This window comes from Lonchura striata, chromosome 26 (genome assembly GCF_046129695.1).
Source record: "Lonchura striata isolate bLonStr1 chromosome 26, bLonStr1.mat, whole genome shotgun sequence".
NCBI lineage: Eukaryota > Metazoa > Chordata > Aves > Passeriformes > Estrildidae > Lonchura > Lonchura striata.
The window spans coordinates 333,134-356,254 of NC_134628.1; the positions used below are offsets into that span (position 1 = coordinate 333,134).

General features: G+C 62.2%; 2 protein-coding genes and 1 long non-coding RNA gene across 3 annotated transcripts; 2 read left to right on the top strand and 1 right to left on the bottom strand.

The window, feature by feature from the left end:
• The first annotated feature begins 1,785 nt into the window (after window positions 1–1,785).
• Window positions 1,786–8,977, top strand: CRYBG2 (crystallin beta-gamma domain containing 2). Its single transcript, XM_021535008.3, has 19 exons — window positions 1,786–3,684; window positions 4,156–4,203; window positions 4,282–4,400; window positions 4,565–4,748; window positions 4,824–4,963; window positions 5,046–5,172; window positions 5,445–5,480; window positions 5,581–5,708; window positions 5,887–6,013; window positions 6,252–6,394; window positions 6,472–6,598; window positions 6,686–6,718; window positions 6,810–6,922; window positions 7,004–7,133; window positions 7,341–7,480; window positions 7,561–7,684; window positions 8,144–8,302; window positions 8,620–8,779; window positions 8,889–8,977. Exons 1-19 carry the CDS (start codon window positions 1,786–1,788, stop codon window positions 8,975–8,977), a joined length of 4,026 nt encoding a protein of 1,341 aa, XP_021390683.2.
• A 1,663-nt stretch (window positions 8,978–10,640) lies between these two features.
• Window positions 10,641–12,200, bottom strand: LOC144247529 (uncharacterized). The gene is made up of 2 exons (XR_013341186.1): window positions 12,120–12,200; window positions 10,641–10,952 (listed from the first exon to the last, which is right to left on the bottom strand). It is a non-coding gene; the product is annotated as an uncharacterized LOC144247529 (long non-coding RNA).
• A 1,634-nt stretch (window positions 12,201–13,834) lies between these two features.
• On the top strand, window positions 13,835–22,919 carry UBXN11 (UBX domain protein 11). Its single transcript, XM_077788470.1, has 12 exons — window positions 13,835–13,937; window positions 14,117–14,217; window positions 14,957–15,011; window positions 15,808–15,881; window positions 16,306–16,417; window positions 17,695–17,912; window positions 18,204–18,269; window positions 19,058–19,190; window positions 20,879–20,982; window positions 21,205–21,308; window positions 22,016–22,114; window positions 22,757–22,919. The coding sequence occupies exons 1-12, from the start codon at window positions 13,835–13,837 to the stop codon at window positions 22,917–22,919; spliced, it is 1,332 nt and encodes a 443-aa protein (XP_077644596.1).
• The last annotated feature ends 202 nt before the right edge of the window (window positions 22,920–23,121 follow it).

Here is a 23,121-nt window from a genome sequence, read left to right on the forward strand (position 1 = left end):
TTTTAGAAAATGTGCTGCTGGGGCAGAGCAGGGCTCTGGGTGAGCTCCTTTCCCAGGACCTGGGGTGCCCAGGGCGGCACCAGGCGCTGGATCCAGCTGCAGGGGTGGGGTGGGATGGGAAAGACAGACCTGGAGATCTTTGGAAATGCAGCTCCAGGTGAGAGGCAGGATGCTGAGCCAGCAGGTCCCCCCTCCCCCCAGCACCCCGGTGCTGCAGGGAGCCAGCGTCCCTGTCCCTGTGTCCTTGTGCTGTCCTGCAGCCACGGGCACGGCCAGCGCATTCATCCCTCTTCCACTGGTGGATGCAATGGCCCTGGGCACCCAGCTGTGGCCCTGGGCACCCAGCTGTGCCCATGTGGCTGTGCAGCCCCACCCGGGCTGGTCCCAGCCTCCAGCGGTGCTGCCTGTCCCAGACAAGGTCTCATCGCCTTCCGGAAAAATGACACAAACTCTTCCTATCTGTTCTGGAAAGACCTGCTGGGCCGGGGAGAGCAGGATCTGGAGGGTGCACGGCGGGCTGGCAGAAGGGGCAGGCAGCTGCCTGTACCCGGCATTCCCCACCCTGATCCCCCTGGGAAAACCCAACCTGCCGATGCCAGATCCATCCCGCCTGGCTGCTGCAGGATGAGGCCCTCTCCGAGGTGTCCCCCAGGAAAAGCAGCCCTGGGGGGCAGGGAGGTGTCCCCATTCCCGGATGGGGACCTCAACCTCAGCCTGTCCTCGGGCTGACCCCAAATCCCCGTCCCTGCCATTGTCCCCAGCCGGGCAGTGACACCGAACAGCTCCTGCCTGCGAGATCCTGGGACGTGGGTGCACTTCCAGCTCCCTCCCCAGCAGCTGCTGTGTCAGCTGCTTCCCAATCCCAAACCCAGCAATAAAACCCTTCTGGGGCAGGCATGTGGCCACAGCACAGGGATTGTGCTGGCATCACCCCCAGGCTGAGGTGGCACGAGTGTCCCTGCCCCCTGCCCTGAGCCCCGGGGACCAGAGCGATGCCCACCCTGCAGCAGCCAACGCCAGGACGTGGAGCTGTGTGCTGGGGACAATCTCGGATCGGGGGCTGAGCTCTGGACGATTATTCCAGCTCGTTTCCTGGTGCCCGTGGAGCTGCAGAGGTGGGCACTGCAATGCCACCTTTGCCACAGGGAAGGTCAGGGGGTGAAGCTGCTCAGGTCTCCACCTCCTCCTGCGGCCCCAGCAGCTGCCCCAGCCCTGCTCGATCCCAGCCAGGCCCTTTCCCGCACGGAGCAGCTTCCCTGTTGTTTTCTGGGCTTGTTTGTTTGCTGCATTTGCTGACTCGGCGCAGCCCTGCTGCCCGCCTGACTCATCCCACAGCCCGGGGCACGGCACGGCACGGCCCGGCCGCATCCTGAACACTCACCCGTGCCCCGCCGGGCTCTGGCACGGCCCACAGCCCGCCACGGCGTGGGGCAGAGCTCCCACCAGCCCTGCCGGACCCAGCGGCGCTGGCGTGGCCAGGCCGGGGGAGCCGCGGTGCCCCCACACCCCACATGTGCCAGGATGGATGGCACGAGCACCGCCGGCAGCCCCAGTGCCACGTCCCGCGCTCAAGGGATGCTCCCACAATGTCCCGCAGGATCAGAGGGAGGTCTGTGGGGTTGAAGGCCTGCTTTGGGGGCCGGGGGGTTGTTCTCGGCTCTCCCAGAGACTCCTTCTCTCCCTGCAGCTCTGCCAGAGCCAGCGCGGCGGCCGCGGGGCTGAGCCCGGCAGCGCGGGGCGTTCCGGCACCGCGGAGCTGGCACCGTTCCGTGCCCTACCCCCGGCATGGATCCGCCGCTCCGGCACACCGAGAGCGGAGCCTTCGTCTCCAGCGCGGAGCTGAGCATGAGGCGGGGGCCCGCGGCTGCCCCCGAGGGCAGGGCCCGCTTCCAGAAGGTCTCGCTGGTGCCGCGGCACCGGGAGAGCCCCGGCAGCGCTCGGGGCCGGGCCGGGAGCCCGTCCCGCGTGTCGCTCCTGCTGCAGGCCTGGGAGAGGGAGATCGTGGAGAAGAAGGCCTCCAGCCCCGCCGCCCCGGGTCACCGCGAGCACTCGTCCCCCGTCAGCCTCCGGAAGGACTTCACGGCGCACGGGCCCATCTTCTCGCAGGTCTATGCCCCGGCGCAGAGGCCCCGGCGCCAGGACGAGCGGGGAAAGGGGGGACCCGGCGGGGACGGCTGCCCCTCCCCGGCGGGTGCCCCCCGCGAGGTGCCCGTGCACCGGGAGAGTTACGTGCACGGCAGCCTCCTGCCCACCCGCCCCGCCGAGCGTCCCGCGGGGGCTCCCGGCGACGGGCCCGGTGCCCCGTGCGCCACCGGGCGCGCCCCTGCCTTGCCCAGGGCCAGGCAGGTCACCGTGCTGCGGACGGGCAGGGACGCGGCGGAGGGACGGGGGGCTCCAAATGGGACACACGACGCTGCCGGGGCCACCGCGGGCTCGCCGCGGCGGGACTGCCCCAGGCAGGACGGCGGCGGCTCTGCTGCGGCCACAGACACCGAGGGATCCCCCGAGGAGAAGGACTCGGCACAAGCCGAGCCCACGCCGGTGAAGGCAGCTCCGGGGGCCGGCGAGAGGCCCGGGGACCCGCAGAGCAGCCTGGCCAGCTCCCCGCAGCGTCCCTCGGCAGGCGCCGGTGGCCAGGCTGCTCCGGCTGGCACCGGCGAGGGAAGCGTGGCAGACGTGGATGGCACCGTTCCAGCCACGCCACCGAGGACAGAGAGCCCCCCGGGAGCTGGCGGCATCCCTGAGCACCAACCCCCGGAGGTGAGCGATGGTCCAGAGCCTGCACCCGAAACAGCAGCATCAGCAAAGGCTGAGATTGAGCCGGAGGGGGATGAGACGATGGGAGACCCCCAGGGCACAGCCCAAGAGCCTGAGAGCAGCCCAGAGCCCCCCAGCGAGCCCCCAGCCCCCGAGAGCCCCCCGGACGCGAGCGAGGAGGACCCCGAGCTGCTGGTGGACATGGAGATCTTCGTGGACACGCTGCGCAACATGGAGCCCTCGGAGATGCGGAAGGCGCCCAAGGCCCCGCGGCAGCCGCGGCCGTCGGCGCTGGGTCGCCGCGCGGCTCTGCCCCCCATCCACGAGGACCGCGTGGCCCCCCGCGCCCCCCTGGCCCTGCCCCTGCCCCTGGCCCTGCCCCAGGCCCTGCGGGAGCTGCTGGCGCGGCCCGAGGGGGCCCCCGAGGAAGAGGAGGAGATCGAGAACCCCTACCTGAGCCCCGAGGAGCGGGCGGCCGCCAGGACCCTCCGCGGGGTGCCCAGGGAAGGGTGGGCGGAGGGGGGCTCGCTCCTGGGGACCCTGGGGGCAGATGACAACGCCAAACTGGTGGCCGGGGGCCCGGCCGAGCGGAGCGTGCCCTTCCGAGGGAACGTCCTCAAGGGCATGGCACTGCTCTCCCACTTTTTGGAGCAGCGGGCAGCTGGAGCTGACGAGGGCAAGCCCTACTCCCGCCTGGACAAGAGTGTGCTCTACAGCCGCTTCGTGTCCCCCGGCGCCGCCCTGCTCGAGCTGCCCGAGGGCGATGGGGGCTCCGAATTACCCTGCCCCAGGGACCACAATGGGCTGGGCCCTGGTGGCCATTCTGGCCCCGAGATGGCCATGCTGGAGGCCCTGAGTTCTGGCCCTGTCCCTCCTGTCACCGAGCAGCCAGAGAACACCGTGACCCTGAGCCTCGAGCACGTCCTGGTGAGTGAATCCAGCACTGCGGAGTGCCCCGGGGGTGTGGGAAGGGGATGGGGGCTGAACCTGGAGCATCCTTCCCTGTTCCCAAGGTACGGCTGCTGCTTCCCGGCAGAGAGGCCGTGGGTGGAGCGCAAGCACTGGGATGGGTGATGGGAGGGCACTGGGATGGGTGATGGGAGGGCACTGGGATGGGTGATGAGGGCACTGGGATGGGTGATGGGAGGTCAAGGGACGGGAGGGTGCCACCACGGCTGCTGGGAGGGTCCCGGGCAGGTGCCAGGAGGGTCGGGGGCAGACGATCTGATCCCCAGCAGTGCAGGAATGCTCGAGGTGTGGCTGCTCGGGGCGGTGGGAGGGGTGGCAGACGCCAGACGCGAGGCTGCGGCTGCGGCTCCCTTGGGCTGCAGGGAGATGGCTGCTGCAGCCGAGGTCCCCCCGTGCTCCTCACCCGCCCGTCCCCTCGGCTCTTCACAGCAGGAGGATAAGGAGGGCTTGGAGAAGATCAACACAAGACCTGGCAAGGTACAGGGAGGGCGGTGGGGCCGGGCTGGGCCGGCCGGCCGGTGCGGCAGCACTTCCCCGCCGCGTCACCCTTCGCAGATCATCCTCTACTCCGACGCCGGCTTCGCGGGGCACAAACGGGAGATCTGGGACGACGTCCCCGACGCCACGTCCTGGGAGCTCTCGCACACCATCTCCATCCGAGTCATCCGAGGCGGGTACGGAGGGGCCGCCGCGGCAGGGCTCGGCCGGCACTCGCGCCGGGGCTGTCGCGGCGCGGGGTTCGGGAGCGCCCGTCCCCACCCACGCCGTGCCCCGGGGGCACCCGCGGGGCTGCGGCCCACGCTGCATCTCCCCCGTTTTGCGCCGACCCCGCTCGCAGGTGGGTGATGTACGAGAAGCCGCGGTTCCGCGGGCGCAAGTGCGTCCTGGCCGAGGGGGACGTGGAGATCGACAACCCCTGGACGGCGTACGGGGACACCGGGGACACCGGGGACAGCGGGCACCGCGGGCAGCCCCGCGGGAGCCGCCCCTTCCGCATCGGCTCCTTCAAGAGGGTGGTGCGGGTGAGTGCAGGGAGCCCCGCAGCCGCAGCGCGCCCCGAGCAGAGGGGCCGAGCCCGAACGCCGCTGTTCCCGCAGGATTACCGCACGCCCGAGATCAGCCTCTTCGCCGGGGAGAACGGCCAGGGCGCCCGGCTCAGGTTCAGCGGCTCGGCCGAGGACATCCGCGAGCGGGGCCAGGCGCTGGCCGCCGCCTCCATCATCGTCCACTCGGGCCTGTGAGGGGACCCTGGGCCGGCGCTGCCGGGTGGGCTCCAGCACAGACCGGGCCAGGGTGTGACGCCTTTCCCCGTTCCACAGGTGGCTGCTTTACTCCAAGCCTTTCTTTGATGACGACCCCTACGTTCTGGAGCCGGGCGGGTACCCCAATTTAAAGGCTTGGGGAGCAAAGGATCCATCCATCTGCTCCATGCATCCCATCAGGCTGGTGAGTGTGCTTCCAGCGGTGCCGGGGCTGTATCCAGGTGTGAGGGAGTTCTGGCAGCTCCGGGTTGCCATCAGTGACATCACGGTGTGGGAACAGGCCAAGCGTGGCTTTGGAAAGTGCTCCTGTGGGTTAGGGGTGAGGGAAAGCTTCAAAAGAGCTTCTTGAATGAAAACAACCCAAAAACCAGCTGAGGCTTTAAAAGGTGGCAGCAGATGTCCCTGCAATGCCCCCTCCTGCCATCACAGCCTCAGTGGGGCTCCTTCTCCTTCCAGGGCTGCCCCGTCGTGGAGAGACCTGGTGAGCCACAGGTGAGCTCTGCTGCAGCTCCCAGGAGCCACGGGCTGGGATGGCCCTGGGACCATCCTCACCCCACCTTGTCCCTTCCTCACCTTTCTCACCTGTCCCCAGGTGCTGATCTATGAAGCTGCAGCTTTCCAGGGCCGCAGCTTCACCATCAGCAGAGACATCTATGACCTAAAACGCCTGCCCGAGGCAGCGCTGCCCACCGTGGGCTCCCTGCGTGTCCTGGGTGGCTGGTGAGCGGCACGGGGAGGGCAGGGCTGGCATCCCAACTGGGAAGGTGATGGTCACCCCTGGGAAGGGCTGTGGAATGGCTGGGGGTCACTTGGGAGAGAGGCTGTGGATGGTGTCCCCGTGCCCCAGCACGTGGAAATCCTCTGGAGTCCTCACTGCCCGTGTCTGCCTGTGCCACAGCTGGGTTGGCTACGAGAAGGAAGGTTTCCGTGGCCACCAGTACCTGCTGGAGGAAGGGGAGTACCAGGACTGGAGGCAGTGGGGCGGCTACAGCAAGGAGCTGGTGTCCCTGCGGCTGATCCGGACGGTGAGGGCAGGGATGGGACTGGCTTGTGAATGGACTTGGTGCGGGCAGAGAGAACCAGGCACCCTCACCCCATCCTCACCCCCAAAGGGTGTCAGGCAGCTGGGCATGGCCTGAGATCCCCCAAAATCACCCAAGCAAAGGTTTGGCAGCTGCTCCCACCCTCCCCGGGGTGCCCGAGGCCAGGCAGCTCCTTTCCCTGACAGACCGTGGGGCTTGGGGGGGCTCCTTCTCCCCGCAGGACTTCTCTGACCCAGCGCTGGTCCTGTTCGAGGCCATGGACTTCGAGGAGGGCGCGAGCGTGGAGCTGAGCGAGGCGCTGCCCGACACGCGGCTGGCCGGCTACGGCAGCGGCACGCAGTCCATGCACGTGCTGAGCGGCGTGTGAGTGCGGGGCGGGCCCGGGGGTGCCCGGGGGGGACCGGGGGGTGCCCGGGCCAGCACTCACCCCCTCCCCGCAGCTGGGTGGCCTACGAGGGCCCCAACTACTCTGGCGAGCAGTACATCCTGGAGAAGGGCGTGTACCGCAACTGCGAGGACTGGGGGGCCACCGACTGCCGCATCGCCTCGGCACAGCCCATCCTGCAGGTGAGGGGACAGCCCCTCCTCGCGGGACCCCCCGGGCCGTGGGTGCCACGGCCAGGCTCCCACCAGCCCCGCTCTGTTTGCTTCCAGGTCAGGCAACACAACCTGCACTTCGTCTCCAAGGTCAGGGCTGGTGCTGGGGAGGGGGACGCAGCCCCTTGTGGGGTGCTGGTGACGCTTTGCCCCTCACCGAGCCCTCTGCTCCCCTCGCCAGATCCTGCTTTTCTCAGAGCCCGACTTCTCGGGGAATCACGTCGCCTTTGAGGAGGACCAGGAGGCCCTGCCCGAAGCCTTCATCCCACGCTCCTGCAGAGTGCGTGGGGGCAGGTAGGGTGTCGGGGGTGCTGTGGGAGGGATGGATGTCCTGCGTGATGGCTTTGTCAGCGCAGGAATGCTCCTCCCCACCAGCTGGATCCTGTTCGATGGGCAGGACTTTGCCGGGGAGCAGCACGTGCTGTCCGAGGGCGAGTACCCCACACTCAGTGCCATGGGCTGCCTCTGCTCCACCGCCATCCGCTCCCTGAAGAGAGTTCCACTGGTGAGTTCCTTTCCTTTCCTTTCCTTTCCTTTCCTTTCCTTTCCTTTCCTTTCCTTTCCTTTCCTTTCCTTTCCTTTCCTTTCCTTTCCTTTCCTTTCCTTTCCCTTCCCGATCCCCCCAGAACGTTTTTCCCCTCTCACGGGCACCCCCAGTTCTGGCTCTGCACCCCAGGAACCCTCAATTCCCCCCCTGTCCCTGACCCCACAGTTTTTCTCGGAGCCCTCCATCTTCCTGCACGGGCTGGAGTGTTTCGAGGGCAAGGAGATCGAGCTGAACTCCGAAGTGCGGAGTCTCCAGGCTGAGGGTTTCAACAACCACGTGCTGTCGGTGCGGGTCAAAGGAGGGATGTAAGTGAGTCCCCTGGCACCCGTGGGTGTCCCCCCTGCCCGCCCGGGGTGACCTGGCCTGTGCCACCCTGTCCCCACAGCTGGGTGCTGTGCGAGCACGGCGACTTCCGAGGGCGGCAGTGGCTGCTGGACTGCACCGAGATCACCAACTGGCTGACCTACAGCGGGCTCCAGCACGTGGGGTCCCTCTACCCCATCCGCCAGGTGAGGGTCACCCCTGGGAGGGGACAGGGCCGTGTCACCCAATGGGGCGAGCCCCAAACCCCGGGGCTCACATGGAGACAGAGCTGCCAGCCCTGGGCTGGGGGAGCTGGAGAGGAGCAGTGATAGCTCTGACATGGGAAAGGTGCCACCAGCTCGGCACGGTCACCCCAGATTCCTGTCCCCCACCCTGGGAGTGGCTGCCTTTGTGGCGAAATGCTCCCCGTGGGCAACTGCCTCGTAAAATCCGCGGCGTGCCAGCGCGGTGAGCCGTGCCCGTGCCAGCTCCGAGGGACAGGTCACAGTCACAGCCATCGCCCTGGGGACACGTGGGGCTCTCCTGGGGGAAGGACAAGGGGGGAACACCCCAGGGTGCAGGACCCTCCCCTCCCAGAGCCCCAGCCGGGTGGGGAGTGCAGGCAGCCGGGTTTTTGGGTGCAAACACAGGTTCCTCTCTTGCAGAGACGCATCTATTTCCGCATCAGGAGCGGGGAGCTGGAGCTCTTCCTCTCGGTCCCCGACGACGTGGAGGACATGAAGGCGGGGCGGGTGGTGGTCTCCAGCCTGAGCGAGCAGAGCAGCTCCGTCTGGTACTACGAGGACGGGCTGATCAAAAACCAGGTCAGGGCTCAGCGGTGACAGCCAGCGCCACCGAGGGGAGCAGGGCAGGACTCCTGCTGGGCACTCCCCACCCCACAGCCATCTTCCAGGGTTTATAAGAGCTTCTCCCAGCCTCTGATCCCAGCCTTGTCCCCGGAGATCTGCGGATTCTCCTCCCCGAGTCTGCCCTGGAGATGGGAAGCCATCTCTGCCTTTCCTGAGGAGTTTCTGTCACCTTCATCAGCCCCACCTCTCGCCGAGGGGGTCTTCCTGCTCATCCCACATTCCACCAGATCCAGCTGCCCTACAGGGAATCCCCTCCCTCCGTGTCCTTGCAGGTGGCCCCCAACATGAGCCTGCAGGTCATCGGGCCGGCTGGGAAGGGCGCCAAGGCCGTGCTGTGGTCCGAGACGCGGGTGCCACGTCAGACCTGGAGCGTCGATTCCCAGGGACGGATCCGCAGCCAGATGTTCGAGGATATGGTCCTCGACGTCAAGGGTGAGGCCTCAGCCCTGGACAGAGGCTGCTTCCCCAGGGATGCCCAGAAATGGGGTGTTTCCATCAGGAGTGGGGTTTGCCCTCCCCAAACCTCCCCCTTGCTCTGCAGGCGGCCGAAGCTATGACCGGGACCATGCCATTGTCTGGGACATGGCTGATGAGCGACCCACGCAGATCTGGGACATCCAGGTGCTGTGAGGGGCAGAGGTGCCACGGGGCAGGACGGGGACACTCTGCCAACATCCCCACACAGGGGCAGGAGGCCTCAGACCCCACCCACGCTGCATCCCAAGCACCTCTCTGCCCCAGCTGCTGGTGTGAAGGATGACCACCAACCTCCCCATCACGGGGGAACCACCCCACCTCCCTCCTAAGGAGGCCTGAACATGGTCCATGAAGGATCCCATGGACACGGCCAGCGTGGGACGCTCTGGAGAGCAGCGGGGCTCCTCCCCACAAGTGTCTGTTCCCCCTGAACTGTATTTATGTACCTGTGTAAGATACAGCCCTGCTTGTCTGGGCCAGCTCTGCCCGGGTGCTTGGTGTCCTTGTCCTGCCCGCAGCCTGGCAGCACCCCTGCCCCAGCCCTGATGCCGATGCCAGGATGGGATCCCGGTGCCCTCTAGTGCCCACGGGCACAGGCAGCTCCGTGGCCGCGTTCTCTGAGGAGGGAGGCGCCGGCCAAGCCGTGCCCGGGAGCTCCGGGGGCTGCGGGGCAGCTCCAGCCCACGGGACCCAGCTGTGGCCTCGGGGGTCCCTTCGTGGCACCGCGGGCTGAGCTCAGAGCCAGCAGTGGTGCCTGTCCCTGCTGCAGGGCTGCACCACGGCTCAGGGCACGCATCTTTCGGGTGCCCAGGACAGGTCTCACCCCACCCGGCTCCAGAGCAGGAGCTCCGGGGATGTGGCTTGGAGCCAGGGGAACACGGGGTGGGAAATGGAGACAAACTCGGTGCTCGCTGCTGGGGAGAGGACAGGGCTGCCAGCAGGAGCGTGCTCTGGTCGCTGCACGGAGCACTCACGGCCCTCGCAGGGAGCAGCGCTGACAGCCCGGCGATGCCGGGGGACATCAGGCGGCTCCAGCGGCTGGGCCGGCCGCGGCTTCCGGCAACAAACGCCCGTCTTTTACGTGTCTCCATTGCCCCAGGACCAGTCCGGGCAGGGGGACAGGCAGCCACACGGGGGACTTAGAGGTTAGGATCGGCCCGGCAGGAAGGGACGCTGAGGAAGGCGAAAGCCGCTCAATATTACAGAGCCCCCCTCACACAGACACACGACCGGAGCCGCGTCCGCCCCTCACAGGAAGCGGGGCGCCTGCGCTCAGCATTTATATTAACCCTGTCGGGCTGTGATTGGCTGAGGGCGGGAGGTGGCGGCGCCGGATTGGCAGGGAGCAGCAGCCCCTGCCGCGGGATTGGCTGGGGCTCCGCGCGGGCTGCCCCGCCCGAGCCTCCGGGGAACGCTGAGGGATCGCTCGGGAATCTCCGGAGCCGCTCGGGAATCTCCGGAACCGCTCGGGAGTTGCTCCGGGAGCGCTCCGGGATCCCCGGGAACCGCTCGGGGACCCCCGGGGGATGCTCACTCGGGGACCCCCGGGGGATGCTCACTCGGGGACCCCCGGGGGATGCTCACTCGGGGACCCCCGGGGGATGCTCACTCGGGGACCCCCGGGGGATGCTCACTCGGGGACCCCCGGGGGATGCTCACTCGGGGACCCCCGGGGGATGCTCACTCGGGGACCCCCGGGCCTTCTCCCCCCCGGCTCGGGCGTGGCCCCTCCATCTCCGAGGGTTGAAGCCCCGAGAAGGGGCCGGTGCTGCGCCCCCACCAACCCCGGTACCGAAGCGGGAGAACGAGCCCGAGGTGTCGGCACCGGCGCGTTTATTGCTCCGCTCCGCAGGGCCGGGGGCTCGCTCCGAGGCCGGGGGTGGCGGCAGGAACGGGTGCGGTGCCGGTGATGCCGTCCTGGGGAGGGGCTTCGGGGGGCTGCAGGGACGCCCCCGGCTCAGCGCAGCTGCAGGAGGAGCGCTGCCAGCACCCCCAGCGCCACGGCCAGGAGCGGGGGGCTGGCGCCGGGCGAGCTCCGGCCGCCGCTGACCGTGGCGTTCGCCGCGGCGGCATCTTGCGGAGCGAGCTCCTCCGCGTTCGCTTTCGTGTCCTTGGCCTGGCCGAGCGCCTGGCAAGGAAAACAGCGTCAGACATCCCTCCCCACAGCAGCGGTGAAAGCCCCGAGACCCCTCACGGGATGGGTCTGGGGGCACTGCGGCGCCCACGCTGCCCCTTCCCAGGCGGGACAAACAGCCTCCTGTCCCCTGGCAGGTTCCCTTCCCACTCCAGCTCTTGGCTTTGGGCTCGTCCCAAGGCAGGGAGGGAAGTGAGCTCTCCCTGGAGTCGCTGCCCTGCTGCTGACCCGGGGGGTTCAGAAATTAGGGGGGAAGTGGAAGCCAGGGAGTGGTGTCTGCTCCTCTGGCTGCCGCGAGGGAGTGGTGAGAAGGTGTCGGGCCGTGGCCCTGCAGAAGAAAAAGAGGGGTGGGGGTTGTGCGAGGAGCAGGGGGGACCCCCGAGCCCGGGCAGGGTGCAGTCGGTGTGTGAAATGCAGCACAGCCAGGGTGGCAAGCTCGGGGCAGTTTCTTTCCCTCTCTGACGCTGTCCTGGCTGCTGGAAAAGCGATGCCGTTTCCCACTGTGAAGCACACTGTCTTACACCCCTCCCCAGGGTCCCTCCCGAGATGGGAAAGGAGCAGGAACGAAGCCCAAAACTCTGCTCTGCCCCTTTGCCACACTCTTGTCCTTTTTGCCTGCTTTACAGAGGGGAAAATCCCAAAATCTACACGCACCCCGTGGAGCCAGCAGCAGGTCCCATCTGTGGGGAACTCCATGAGTGAAATAAGCACAGACAAATCTGGCATCGTTACCAACATGTAGGAGAAAAAAAACCATCCCAAAAGCTGCCTCAAAGTGCATCATGCTCCCCAAAAGCGCTGCTGGGTTCATTCCTGACACCCAGGAGAGCCCCATGTCCTCAGCCTGGCTCTCGACCCATGGAGCCCGCAGCAGGAAGGGCGATAACAACCAGAGGAAACCACAGGCGTGTGTCCAGCAGCCCCTCCAGCCCAGCATCCCCACAGCGGGCACGGCCAGGCTGGAAGATGGGCTGGAGAGCTCTGCCAGGGTTCCGGAGGTGAGCGGTGCCCTCAGGGCAAAGAAAGGCATGAAAAAAAGAACCGCATGGAAGAGTCGGGACCTGGCAGAGCGCAGCACAAATCCCTTGCTGAGACCACAGCGGTGCGAGGCAAAGAGAAAACCAAACACGGCGGTTTTCAGAGCTGCGGGCTCGTCCTTACCAGGCACAGGGCGAGCAGGGCGAGCAGGGCGAGCAGGCGGGCGCGCTGCAGGGGCGGCATGGCCGGGGCTCGGCGGGGCTCCGACACTTCCCGTGGCACTTCCCCGTTCGCCCCGAGCCTTTAAGCCCGGCGGGGGCACCGCGCACCCAATCGCGCCTCCCTTCCCCAGCAGCGGCGGGACCGGCGCGGTTTTGGGGAAGTCGCAGCTGCTGCCCGCGCTGCGAGGAAAAAGGTGCGGGCCGTGGATTTGGGATGTGCGGGCCGTGGATTTGGGATGCCCGGGACGTGGATTTGGGATGCCCGGGCCGTGGATTTGGGATGCCCGGGCCGTGGATTTGGGATGCCCGGGCCGTGGAGCTGCTCCTCCGCATCCCCTGGCGCCGGAGCAGCTCCCTGCTCCCTGGCACGGCAGTGATGAGTGACAGAGCAGGGAAATTTCAGCTGAATAGAGATAAAGTGGAGAAATGGGACAAAAGGGTGTAAAGGGATGAGCGCAGGATGCTAGCCATGGCGGGAAGCAGTGGAGAAATGGATAAAAGGATAAAAATAAAATTCCCCACTGCAGTGGGTGTTCTTTCAGAAGTAGGTGAAAAGAAAAAGTGCATCCCGAGTTAAAAAGTTGAAGGAAAGGCTGAAACCCCTCAGGTTCTGCTTCTCCCTGGGGCCTCTCTGTCCTCACACCCACCAAGGACTAAGAGTGACTGAAACCCTCCCTGGATCGGAGGGAGGGTTTGCAAATCGCAGCCCAGGTCAGAAGGAATAAACCTCCTTCCCTCCAGGTGGAGCTGGAGCCAAGGCATCCCTTGGGATTTCAGTTACAGATCCTAAATAAAGGGGGAAATGCTTCCTTTAATCCCCTAAAGCGGGAAATGCTTCCTTTAATCCCCCAGCTCCATCTGCTCACAGCAGATCTCCGAGCTCCCTCGCCCTGCAGCACAGGAAACGAAAGGATCTGGTTATTTTAAGATGGTTTGAAATGAATAAAGTCACTGGAACGTGCTGAGAACACACACCTGCTGTCTGGGTTCGTGCTGGTGAAGCACATCACGGTGAGCTCCCTGCAGCTCCCACCCTCAGCTGAGGGCTCTGCTGCAGAAAAGCTTCACCAAATTTGGCTCGGTTTGGCTCTTCGGGCAAGTAGAAATTACTTGAGCACAGCCAACCTCCCTGACAGTGTCCAAGGCCGGGCTGGACAGGGTTTGGAGCAATGTGGGACAGTGGGAGGTGTCCCTGCCCATGGCAGGGGGTGGGATGGGCTTTGGGGTCCCTGGAGCCCAAACCTGTCTGTGGTTCTGTGCACGCCCCATCAAAGGAGGTAAAACTGCGGGGACAATTGGCCTGTCCCACTCGCCTGCAGCTGGCGAGGCCGAGCTCTCCGGGTGGGATGGGGACACCCAGGAAAGGCTCCCGGGATGGGGACAGGAGCTGGGGCAGCTCAGGGCACCAGCGGGGCCCGGCTGAGGAAACAGGGACCGAGGGAGCAGGTGAGGGAATCGGGAGGAGCCCCAGGCCAGGCTGACGGGTGTGTGCGGAGGGGGGCTGAGGAGAAAAATGGATCCCGCTCCCGGTAATTCCCGGCGCCGGTGTCCCGGGAGAACGCGCGCGGTGCACGCTGGGAATTGTAGTTCCCAGGGAACTCCAGCGCCCACCACGTGACCAGCGCCGGACCAATCGCGGCCCGCCTCGCGTCGCCGTGGCAACCGGCTGTACACAAGATGGCGGCGGGGGGTGAGTTTCCAGACCAGGCCTGGGCCGAGGGGTCCCTGCAAGGCTCCCTCCGCTCCTGCTCCGGGGTCAGCACTGAAAACAACACGGAGGGTAAAGCCCCTGAGGGAGCTGGGAGTTCTGGCCCAGCAGCTTTTCGGTGACACCCCCGGCCAGACCCCTTCTGTGGCTGCCCTCCCGCACACACAACCAGAACCAAGGGATTTTTACCCGAAAAGTCCTCCCTGCTGTGGCAGACCAGGAACCCTGCTCACAGGTATTTGTGTTTTCAGGTGCAGCTCACCCTGACATGGAGCTCTCGTCTTCTCTGGCAGAAAAAATCTCTCTGTTGGAAAAAAAAATAGAGAAACAAGCACAAGAAATCCAGCTGCAGGTAAAAGTCAGCCTCTTGCTGAGGCTGCTCTGTCCTCTGCCACAGGAATTCCACCTCTCAGACCTTGTGTGGGCTCAGAGTCCATCTGTGGTCTGCTGTTAATTACCCAAATGAGCCCTTTACAAAGCAACAGAGCAGTGGGATCAGGCCTTGGGGTGGCAGAGGGGACAGTCCCTGCTGGGGCTTCTTGCAGCAGTGACTCTCAGCACCCTGGCACTGACATCAGCAGCTCTTTGGCTTCAGAATTAATTTTTTTTTCCCTCCTGTGATGGTACATGCCCCCTTTTTGTTTTCTGAAACAGCAGCTGCTCACACAGGAGAGTGGAACTGGAGCAGCCCTCTCTGCATCACTGACTGGAATAAATAAATACCCTTTAAAATCTTAGAATAAATACCTTTAAAATCTTAGAATAAATACCTCTTTCTGTTCAGATTGGATTTTTTAAGACGTGGCTGCAGAGATGCTGGTTTAGTTTCCATACCAGCCCCTCCCCGCAGGTCTGAGCAGGAGCACCTGGTGCAGAGGGAGGACGGGAGATGGGTCACCCACTCCTGGAGCTCTCCATTTATCCCAGCCCTCCTTTGAGGCTCATTAAGGGGTTTGTGGGGTGGTTCAGCCCTGCTGAGCCTTTGGGCAGCGCTGGGTGGGGGAGAGGAGCTGCAGCAGCCCTGATTGTGCCAGCTGTGCCTGGAGGGGCTGAGCCCAGAACTGACCCAGCCCTTTGTTCTGCCCCTGAAGGCCGGGAGGATCGCCGAGCTCGAGGAGAAGATAAAGACTCTTCAGGAAGGGGAAGGTAAAATCGTTCTGCAGCTCTGGGCAGGGCAGCAGAGCAAGGCATTTGTGTCTGTTACTCTGCTGCAAAACATCCTGAGCTGTTTGTGTGGGTTTCGGAGCCTCCACGGCTGCGAAGCCAACCGCAGGCTGGGCAGGAGTGCAGTAAACACTGCCGAGTTCAAGCAGCAGGAAGGCAGCTCCTCGCAGCTGGGAGCAGCCAAACACACCCCTGGAGTCTCCACAGGACTCCAGCCCAGCAGAACTCGAGATTGAGCCCAGCTTGCAGTGGCTCACAGGGGTGTTTTCCCCTGCATCCAGCAGCTTTCCCAGCCCCAGCCGGAGCCCACAGACGTTTCCTGCAGGGCTGAACAGCCTGCTGTGTGCAGGGCTGTGGTGAGCTCTCCATTTCCTGAGCACAGAGCTCAAATGTGGCTGTCAAACCACAGACACGAGCTCTGCTCCTGCTGCTGCACCGTGCTGCCACCCAGCCAAGATTCCAGGATCCAGCTGCAGCAGGCACCTGCTCCTTTTGGGCTCCTTAGGGCTGAGCTGAGCAAGTTCCACTGTAGGCCTGCCAACAGCACCTCTCACATCAGCTCCCATGGCTTTAAATTCCCCAGGCTTGTTCACAACTGTCTTTTGGCCTGCCAGCAGCCTTGTCAAACCACTGCAGGGTGAATTGTCCCCTTCAGCCCCTGTGTCCCACGGGTGGGAGTTCACTGAGCACAGGCAGGTGCTGCTGGGGCCCTGCCCTGTGTGGCACAGGTGATCCACAGCTTGAGATCTTCAGAGGAACGTCAGCTTTTCTCTTACAGATGCTTCTGACTCGCCCAGCACAGAACTGGAAGCGAGGTGCCTTCGGCTGCAGAGCCAGGTCTGGGAGATGGAGGTGAGGCTGCTCTGCCTGCCCTGAGCCAGCTCTCCTGTGGTTTGGGGTCACTGCACTCCCAGTTTGGCCTTTTCCAAGCTGCCCCTTTGGTCCTCACAACCCTTCTCCTCTGAGAAAAGGGAGCAGGTTGGATGTGAGCAGCACCTGGGCCTCCTGTGAGCTTCATCCTGATTGCCAGGGCTGCAGGAATGCCCAGCTCCTGCAGCCTTGGGAGGTTCCCCTGGCACTACAATCTCCTCCCTTTGCCCTGCTGCTGATGGAGCTGCTATCACTGCCCTGCCAGGAAGTCTGTCTGCCAGGGCCAAGACAAACCTGTTCCACCTCCCTCTGTGCCTCCCACAGCCACAGCTGACCCCTCTCGGGCTCCCTTTTCCAGTTCTCTGGAGCTCTGGGCACCAAAGCCCACCCGACTCTGCTCTTGCAGCGGTTCCTGAGCGACTACGGCCTGGTGTGGGTTGGAGAGGCACGGCACCAGCTGGGAGACACAGAACCACTCCAGGAGGAGGAGCTGCCAGCAGGGAGCCCCTGCAGGCCGGGTAAACCTCTGTGAGATCCCAGCTCCACTCTGGGCTGAAGCTGCTAGCCCAGCTCCCCCCGTGTGCTCAGAGAAGGGGGAGTAGAAAAGCATCAAAACCTCAGGATTTGGGTCTTCAGAATTTGGGATCCTGGGCCAAGATCTTCACGTCGATCCCTCTCAGGGACACAGACGTGGAGCAGTCTAACAGGAGCTCAGCAGAAGGTTTGGTTTTATATCCCTGTGTTTTGTACACCCTTCTGGGGGGAGAACCTGATGGCTCAGCCCTTCAGGAGGAGCAGCTGTCTCCTGCAGAATTCACAAACCACATTTGAGGCTTGGTTGATCTCATGACATTGACACAGAGTGGGTGGAAAATGGAATCAGGTGCTTTGTGTACACAGGAGCTGTAGTAACTTACCCACAGAGCCTGGCTCCATCAGGGAGTGTTGTTTGCCTTCCCTCCCAGCCACCATGTGAGGGTTTAATTGAGACCTGACTCGGCTGTCTGGGGTCCAAGCAGCTTTGGCAGTGGCTCCTTAGGAAGTGGTAACAGAGGAAAAAAAATTATTTGGACTGTAGAGCCAAAGCTGCTTCCTAACCACCAGGCAGGTATTAGCCTAGAGCTTCCCTTAGATGCAGGAGGGCAGGGGCAGAGTGAGATCAGCAGAAACAGTTTTGGTTTCAGCTCGGTGACCCTTTTCAAGGGTATTTCTGCATCATTCTTTAGCAACTCATAAAAAAAAAAGCAGAACAACCAAGGACTTCAACTCAACTAAGATCTTTCCTCTCATTTCCTCTTCTTCTTTCCTCTGTCCTGTCACAACCCTTTTACTACTTCCCCCTGCCACCCTCCAAGCCCCAGACAAACATCCTGGCAGAGTCCCTGCCCTGCTGCAGGCAGCTGCCTGTGTTGACACTGGCACCTCCTCAGCACCTGTGCCCTGATCCTCTGACCCAAGCTGCTTAATCCAGCTGGTGCAGCTCCTCGTCCTGCAGGGCACAGGGACAGCACAGCGCTCCTGAGAGGAGCCAGGAGCCCCGCGTGGGCTCCAGGAGCTGCTCTGGAGCTGCTCTGGAGCTGCGAGCTGCAGCCCCAGCCCTGCAGCCCTGCCCTTGCGGTTCAGCACACGCCCCGGGGACCTGGCAGGGCTGTGCCACAGCAAAAGCTCGCAGCACATCCTGCAAACGTGTGAAGGGCAAAGCCCAGGCAGCCCAGCGGTGTCAGGGCAGGAACACACCTCAGGGTCATAGTGATAAACCCGTCCTGCCCCCCTGACTCTGATCCCTCTGCCACAGGTGAGCCCCTTGTGTGCAAACACCAGATTGATTTTGACTTAATCCTGGAGAACATTAAGGATTTGAACTTGCTTGTGGGAGAGGGCATTCCCCAGGTCGTGCACACGCCTCGGGGGGCTCGGCTGAGGCGGCCGGAGCTGCTCCCTCTGACCCTGTACCGAAACGGGATCGTCGTGGGACACGGAGCCTTCCGGCCCTACCAGCACCCAGCCACGCAGGTATGGCAAGGGCTGAGAGCAGTCAGAGCCATCCTGCCAGCACCCACCGAGCCCAGGAATGGGGAGAGGGCTTCTGAGCTCCCCTCAGCCTGCAGAGCAGCCCAGCTGCACCCTGCATCCCTGCCAGGCCTCGTGTGTCCTGTGCAGTAATTCTAGAGATGGAGATGCTGTCTCTGGTCAGACCTTTCTGCACGGCCACAGCTCCACACACAGGAGCAGCCCAGCAGAAAGATCAGTCCCGAGCTCAGCAGCAGGCTGAGGTGTGACCCCGGTGCTCTCCTGTTGTTTCAGCAATGCCTGCAGGACATCATGGATGGTTTTCTCCCCTCAGAGCTGCAGCCTCGCTACCCCGACGGTGTCTGCTTGCAGGCAAGTGCCACACCCAGCTCTTGGCACGGGGATTTTGCTGGATGGTGCCCAGAGAAGGGAGGCTGAGGTCTGTGGTGCTGTGCAGGTGTGCCTGGGGCCAGAGGAGGCATGCAGGGCACCTGCAGCAGCCGTTACAGGAAGGGCTTCAGCATCAAGGCTGAAGGGTTCCTGTGCCTCAGTGAACCTGCCTTGGAGCACGGCTTCTGAGAGCACAGCAGGCTCTGTAAGAGAAGCAGCACATGCAGGAAATGAAGAGGTGTGTCACAAAAAGGAGGGGGAAAAAGTTCTCAAATAGTTCCCCTGGAAAAGCTCATAACGTGAGATGGAACAAGTACCTTTTAAAGAGGATGTCATGAGAGTTTGTTTTGCCACAGCTTAAATGGATTTGGCCACCTGAGGTTCTCTTGGGCCCCAGTTTTTGATTTCTCAGAAATGGCAAAGAGCCAAAGCCACATTTGCAGGCAGAGAAGCTCAGGGGACTCAAATCTGGGTCTTGGAGTGCACCTGCAATGTCAGCAGGCACAACCAGAGCTGGACTCTCCCTGTGCCACGGAGAAACCAGGGCACAGCTGCCTGAGCAGGACAAGGTCGGGCCAGCTGGAGCGAGCTGGGAGCTGTGGAGGGTCAGAAGGCACAGAAGGGGGATTGTGCAAAGCTCTGGGGGCTGAAGTTCCCTAGAAGCAGCCTTGGTTTCTTTTGGGGTTTACAGCTGCTGCTGGGTATCACTGTGGTTTGCTGGGCTCTGATGCAGCAAGAGGAGCTTGTGCAACAGTCAGATTTGCTTACAGGTCACCGACAGGAGGGACGTGGTGTTTCAGAAGCCAGACCTTCCAGGGAACTTTCCTGGCCTTGGCCAGGTGGTGGGTACTTCAGAATCCAACAAAGTGCAGGAAACCTCCAAGATTCCAGGTAAAATCTTAAACCTGCCTTGAAAATGCTGCTGGTTCTTGAGGAGGAGGATCCTTAAACCTTACCAGGGCAGTGCAGGGGGTAGGAGGGGAATGTGAGGGTCTCAACCCTTCTGGGTCAGAGCCTGGCCTTGCCTCTGGAGCTGGGAGCCAGCAGCACACACAGGATCCTCTCAGCATTAATCCTGCTTAAGAATGGGACGTGACAAGTCATAAAAGAATAGAAATTCAGCAGGTTTCCACAAACACATCTGCCCTGTGCCCTTCTGAAAGGCCAAGCTCCTTCCACCTTCACCACATCAAAGGATGCTGAGGTAACCCTGCAGGCCTGGGGTGGGGAGAGCTGCTTGGAAACACCTCACCTTTCAAGCAGCTCCTTCCAAAAAAGTAAATATTGCCAAGCCAAATTTACCGTAACTGCACTGAATACAGGACAGCTTCTCTTCAGAATTTCACAACAGAATATGGGACATCAAAGGCCACAGATTCCACATTTTGCTTCTAGACACTTACATTCTGTGTAAGCAGTACCTGATAGGGCTGGGAAGTCAAACAGAGACAGAAATCAGTGGGTCTGTGGGTGCATCACTGAATAACCCACCACATGTATCCCTCGTGAGAAACAGCTGCCTGCTTCCATACATCTGGTCTCAGTCACCTCAAGCCTAAAGCTAAATATCCTCTTTATCTAAGCACCTAAAAACCAAAAATTGTCCAAGCAGAAAGGAATGGACACCTACAAATACACCCTCACAAGGTGAAGAACGTCCAAGTCTGTAAAAATGGTGATAGTCCCAGTTTTTCAGAGCAGAGCTGCCTGCCTGCTGTGCATCCCAGCTGGGCACTGCACAGTTCCAGTGTTGGTGTTGACAATCAAACATTTAGAGGGGCAGAAAGTGGGACAGCTTCAAGAGAGGAACCCGAGAGCTGCTCTGGGCCTCGCTGGGGTGCTGAGAGCTCTCCCTGTCGGTGGCCACGCTCTCTCCTTTCACCAAATCTGCCTCTTCTGGGGGCAATTTGTCACTGAGGTCACACGTGGGAACCCAGGGCTTCCCTCTGGCTGCCCTGGCAGGTCTGGGACCCTGGCAGGGGTCAGGAACCCCCCTGGACAGAGCCCCCAGAGACACTGGCTGTGATCTCTGTCCATGGAAAAGAGTTTTCAATCTTACAGGATCAATTACCAGCTCTGAGTGTTTGATATCAGTAATAATTAAGTGTGGCACGGGTGCAAAAGTAAAATTTTAGGATTCTAGATGAGGGGTGCAAAGGGGACAAGCTGGAGGAAATTGGGTGTGCCTTGTCCTTTTTCTCCTTCTTCATGCCCTCCAGGTTTCACTGTGCTGTTGGCATTTTTCTGTTGGTTCAGGCTGGGGACACACTGTCCAACGTAGGTGACAGATATTGGCACGTTCTTGTAAATGCAGCCCAGGGAGTTTCTGGTATTTAATGTTTGTCACATCCCACTGAGGGCAGAGCCCCACACGCTGCCCTGCAGGACAGAGCTGGGCAGGGCAGCAGAACATGTTAGAGATAAACAGAATAAACAACCTGGAAACCAGCACAGACCAATTATGGCTTCTGCTTTGGCAGCAGGGCCAACAGACAGAGACTTTCTACAATCTCAGGATCATTTAACTATCACAGATTCCAACAGTCCCACACGGATATGTCTCTCCTCTGCTCTGCTAGGTCCCAAAAGCTCCTGGGAGCAGCTTGCCCCCAAGCTGTCCCAGCCCCTGCAGCACAGAGGGAGAGCGGGCAGTGCCCGAGGCGTGGCCGGAGCGGTGCCACAGGTACGAGCGGGCTCCCCAGCCACCCCCAGGAGAGACCAGGGCGATGCTTTGGGCTCAGCTCCCTGCACAGCATCCACAGCCCCTCCTGGGCCTCTCTCAGCTCTGTGTAACCTCCCAGAGAGGCTGCACCAGAGCACACGTGGCACTTGGCACCTGCCTCGTGGCTGTGCCCGCTCTCCCTGCGGCCCAGGCAGCGCTGACACTCACTTGCTTTGGTTTTAGGGTTCTGAGGAGCAGCAGAGGAGCAAGGAAATCCTGGTGGAAACACCTGGGCTGGCTGCCCTGCAGAGGTACAGGAATAGCCCCCCATCCCCTGCCCTGTCAGGATCTTCCTCCTATTTCACCACTGCAGGTTTAGTTCAGGGAGTTGAGGAATGAACTTTCCCCTTTTAGACCTTAGTTAGACAAAAGGCCAAGTTTGGTCCTTTGGGAAAACCACTGAATTTTTCATGGCAAACATGCCATATTTTACATCTCTAACAAAAAGCTTCTGTTGTTCAAAATGTCACTTATTTATGTGAAAGTTTTCCCGACAGCAAGCCAAGGCCTAAGAGTTTGTAACCATTGAAGGAGCTCTTTGCAGTTCTATTAAATGGAGAACACCTCCAGGAAACTGATGCCTGGGTGGGAGGTTTCACTAACAGCACTTTTCCACTCAGTCTTCTGGCAAGCCAAGACCCAAATAGCTAATGAAAAAAAAAACCCAAGCAGCTTATTTTTAATCAAAGAAGTAGGACAAAGTACTTACCAGACAGCCCTGGTTTAAAATGAAAAAGCTAAAAAAGGCCATTAATTCTCTTCAAGGCACCTTCAGGCTGGGAAAGCACAGCAGCAGTTTGGGCAGTGGGCTGGTCTGGGTGCCCACAGTCAGCCGGGGCCTCATCCACCTCAAGGACATTCCCAAACATGAACCTCCTGTGCCCTGGTCTGAGCCCTGCCTGCCAAGCGGGGCTGCTGCTGGGCTGAGGGGCTCTCTGCTCCCCAGGCTGAGCCCAGCTGGGGAGGCTGGAGCTCCTGTCTCTGCCTGCTGCACCCTGCGTGTCAGGTCCGAGAGCGGGGAGCGGACCTACGAGCTGAGCATGCTGCTCACGGACACCATCGGGGACCTGCGCCAGCACCTCACCCACATCAGGTAGCCCAGCACCCCCTCCCCGCCTTGCCTGACTCCGTGGGACCCCTGAAAAGGCTTCTTGAGGCCCTGGAGCTTCAAACAGCAGCCTGAGCTGGGTCACAGCCCCGTGTCCACCCGACGCTCTCCAGGCAGCAGTGCCAGGGTCCTGAGAAGCTCAGAGCATTTCATACCCACCTCTGCCACACAGCAACAGAGATGAACTTTTGTGCTCCCAAAACTGCCATCAGATCCAGGCCCATGGCTGCCTCTGCCTCCTTCCAACACTCACCCAGCTGGTGCCACCCTTCCCAAGGTGCTGGAAGCCAAGCTGCAGCCTTTGCTTTGTGTCCCAAAGCGTCTAATGCTGCCTCAGGGCTCCCTCAGCCTGTTGGGGACAGCTCCAGAAGGCTGAGGGCCCCCTTTGCTGTCCCCTCTTCCCACTCCTGCCACAGGCCTGGCCCAGGGCGAGCCCAGGATGAGCTCAGTGCTGCTGGGATGCACGAGCCTCCTTCCTCCCCACGGCAGCTGCGCAGCTGGCCAGGCTGCAGTTTGGGCTGGAAGCCCTTTTTTCTGCTCTTGCATAACCACAGCTGGATCAGTCAAAGCCTCTCAGCAAATCCTTGGGGAATCCCAGGAGTAGAAGATTGTGCTGTTCTTTCCTAGGGGTGGAAACTCGGACTATGAGATCATCAGCACCTTTCCCCAGAGGGTGTACACTGACAGCTCCAGGAGCCTGCAGGAATGTGGGCTGGTCCCCAGGGCCTCTCTGCTGCTCCGCAGGAGAAACTCATCCCAGCAGGAGGGGAGGGGGCTGCAGACACCCTGAAGTGCTCACCCCCAGCCCTGCACAGGGAGGGAGCTGCCTCTCACCTTACCCGACCTGCCCTGGCTGGGAAAAAGGGAGAGGTTTTCTTTCCAGATTCAGTTTCACTGTGCCACTACCTGGGACTGAGAAGAGCTGGGAGCAGCCACTGGGCCACTGCCGTTGGCACAGGGGGCCAGGCCCGGTCCTGCTGCCCCCAGGACAG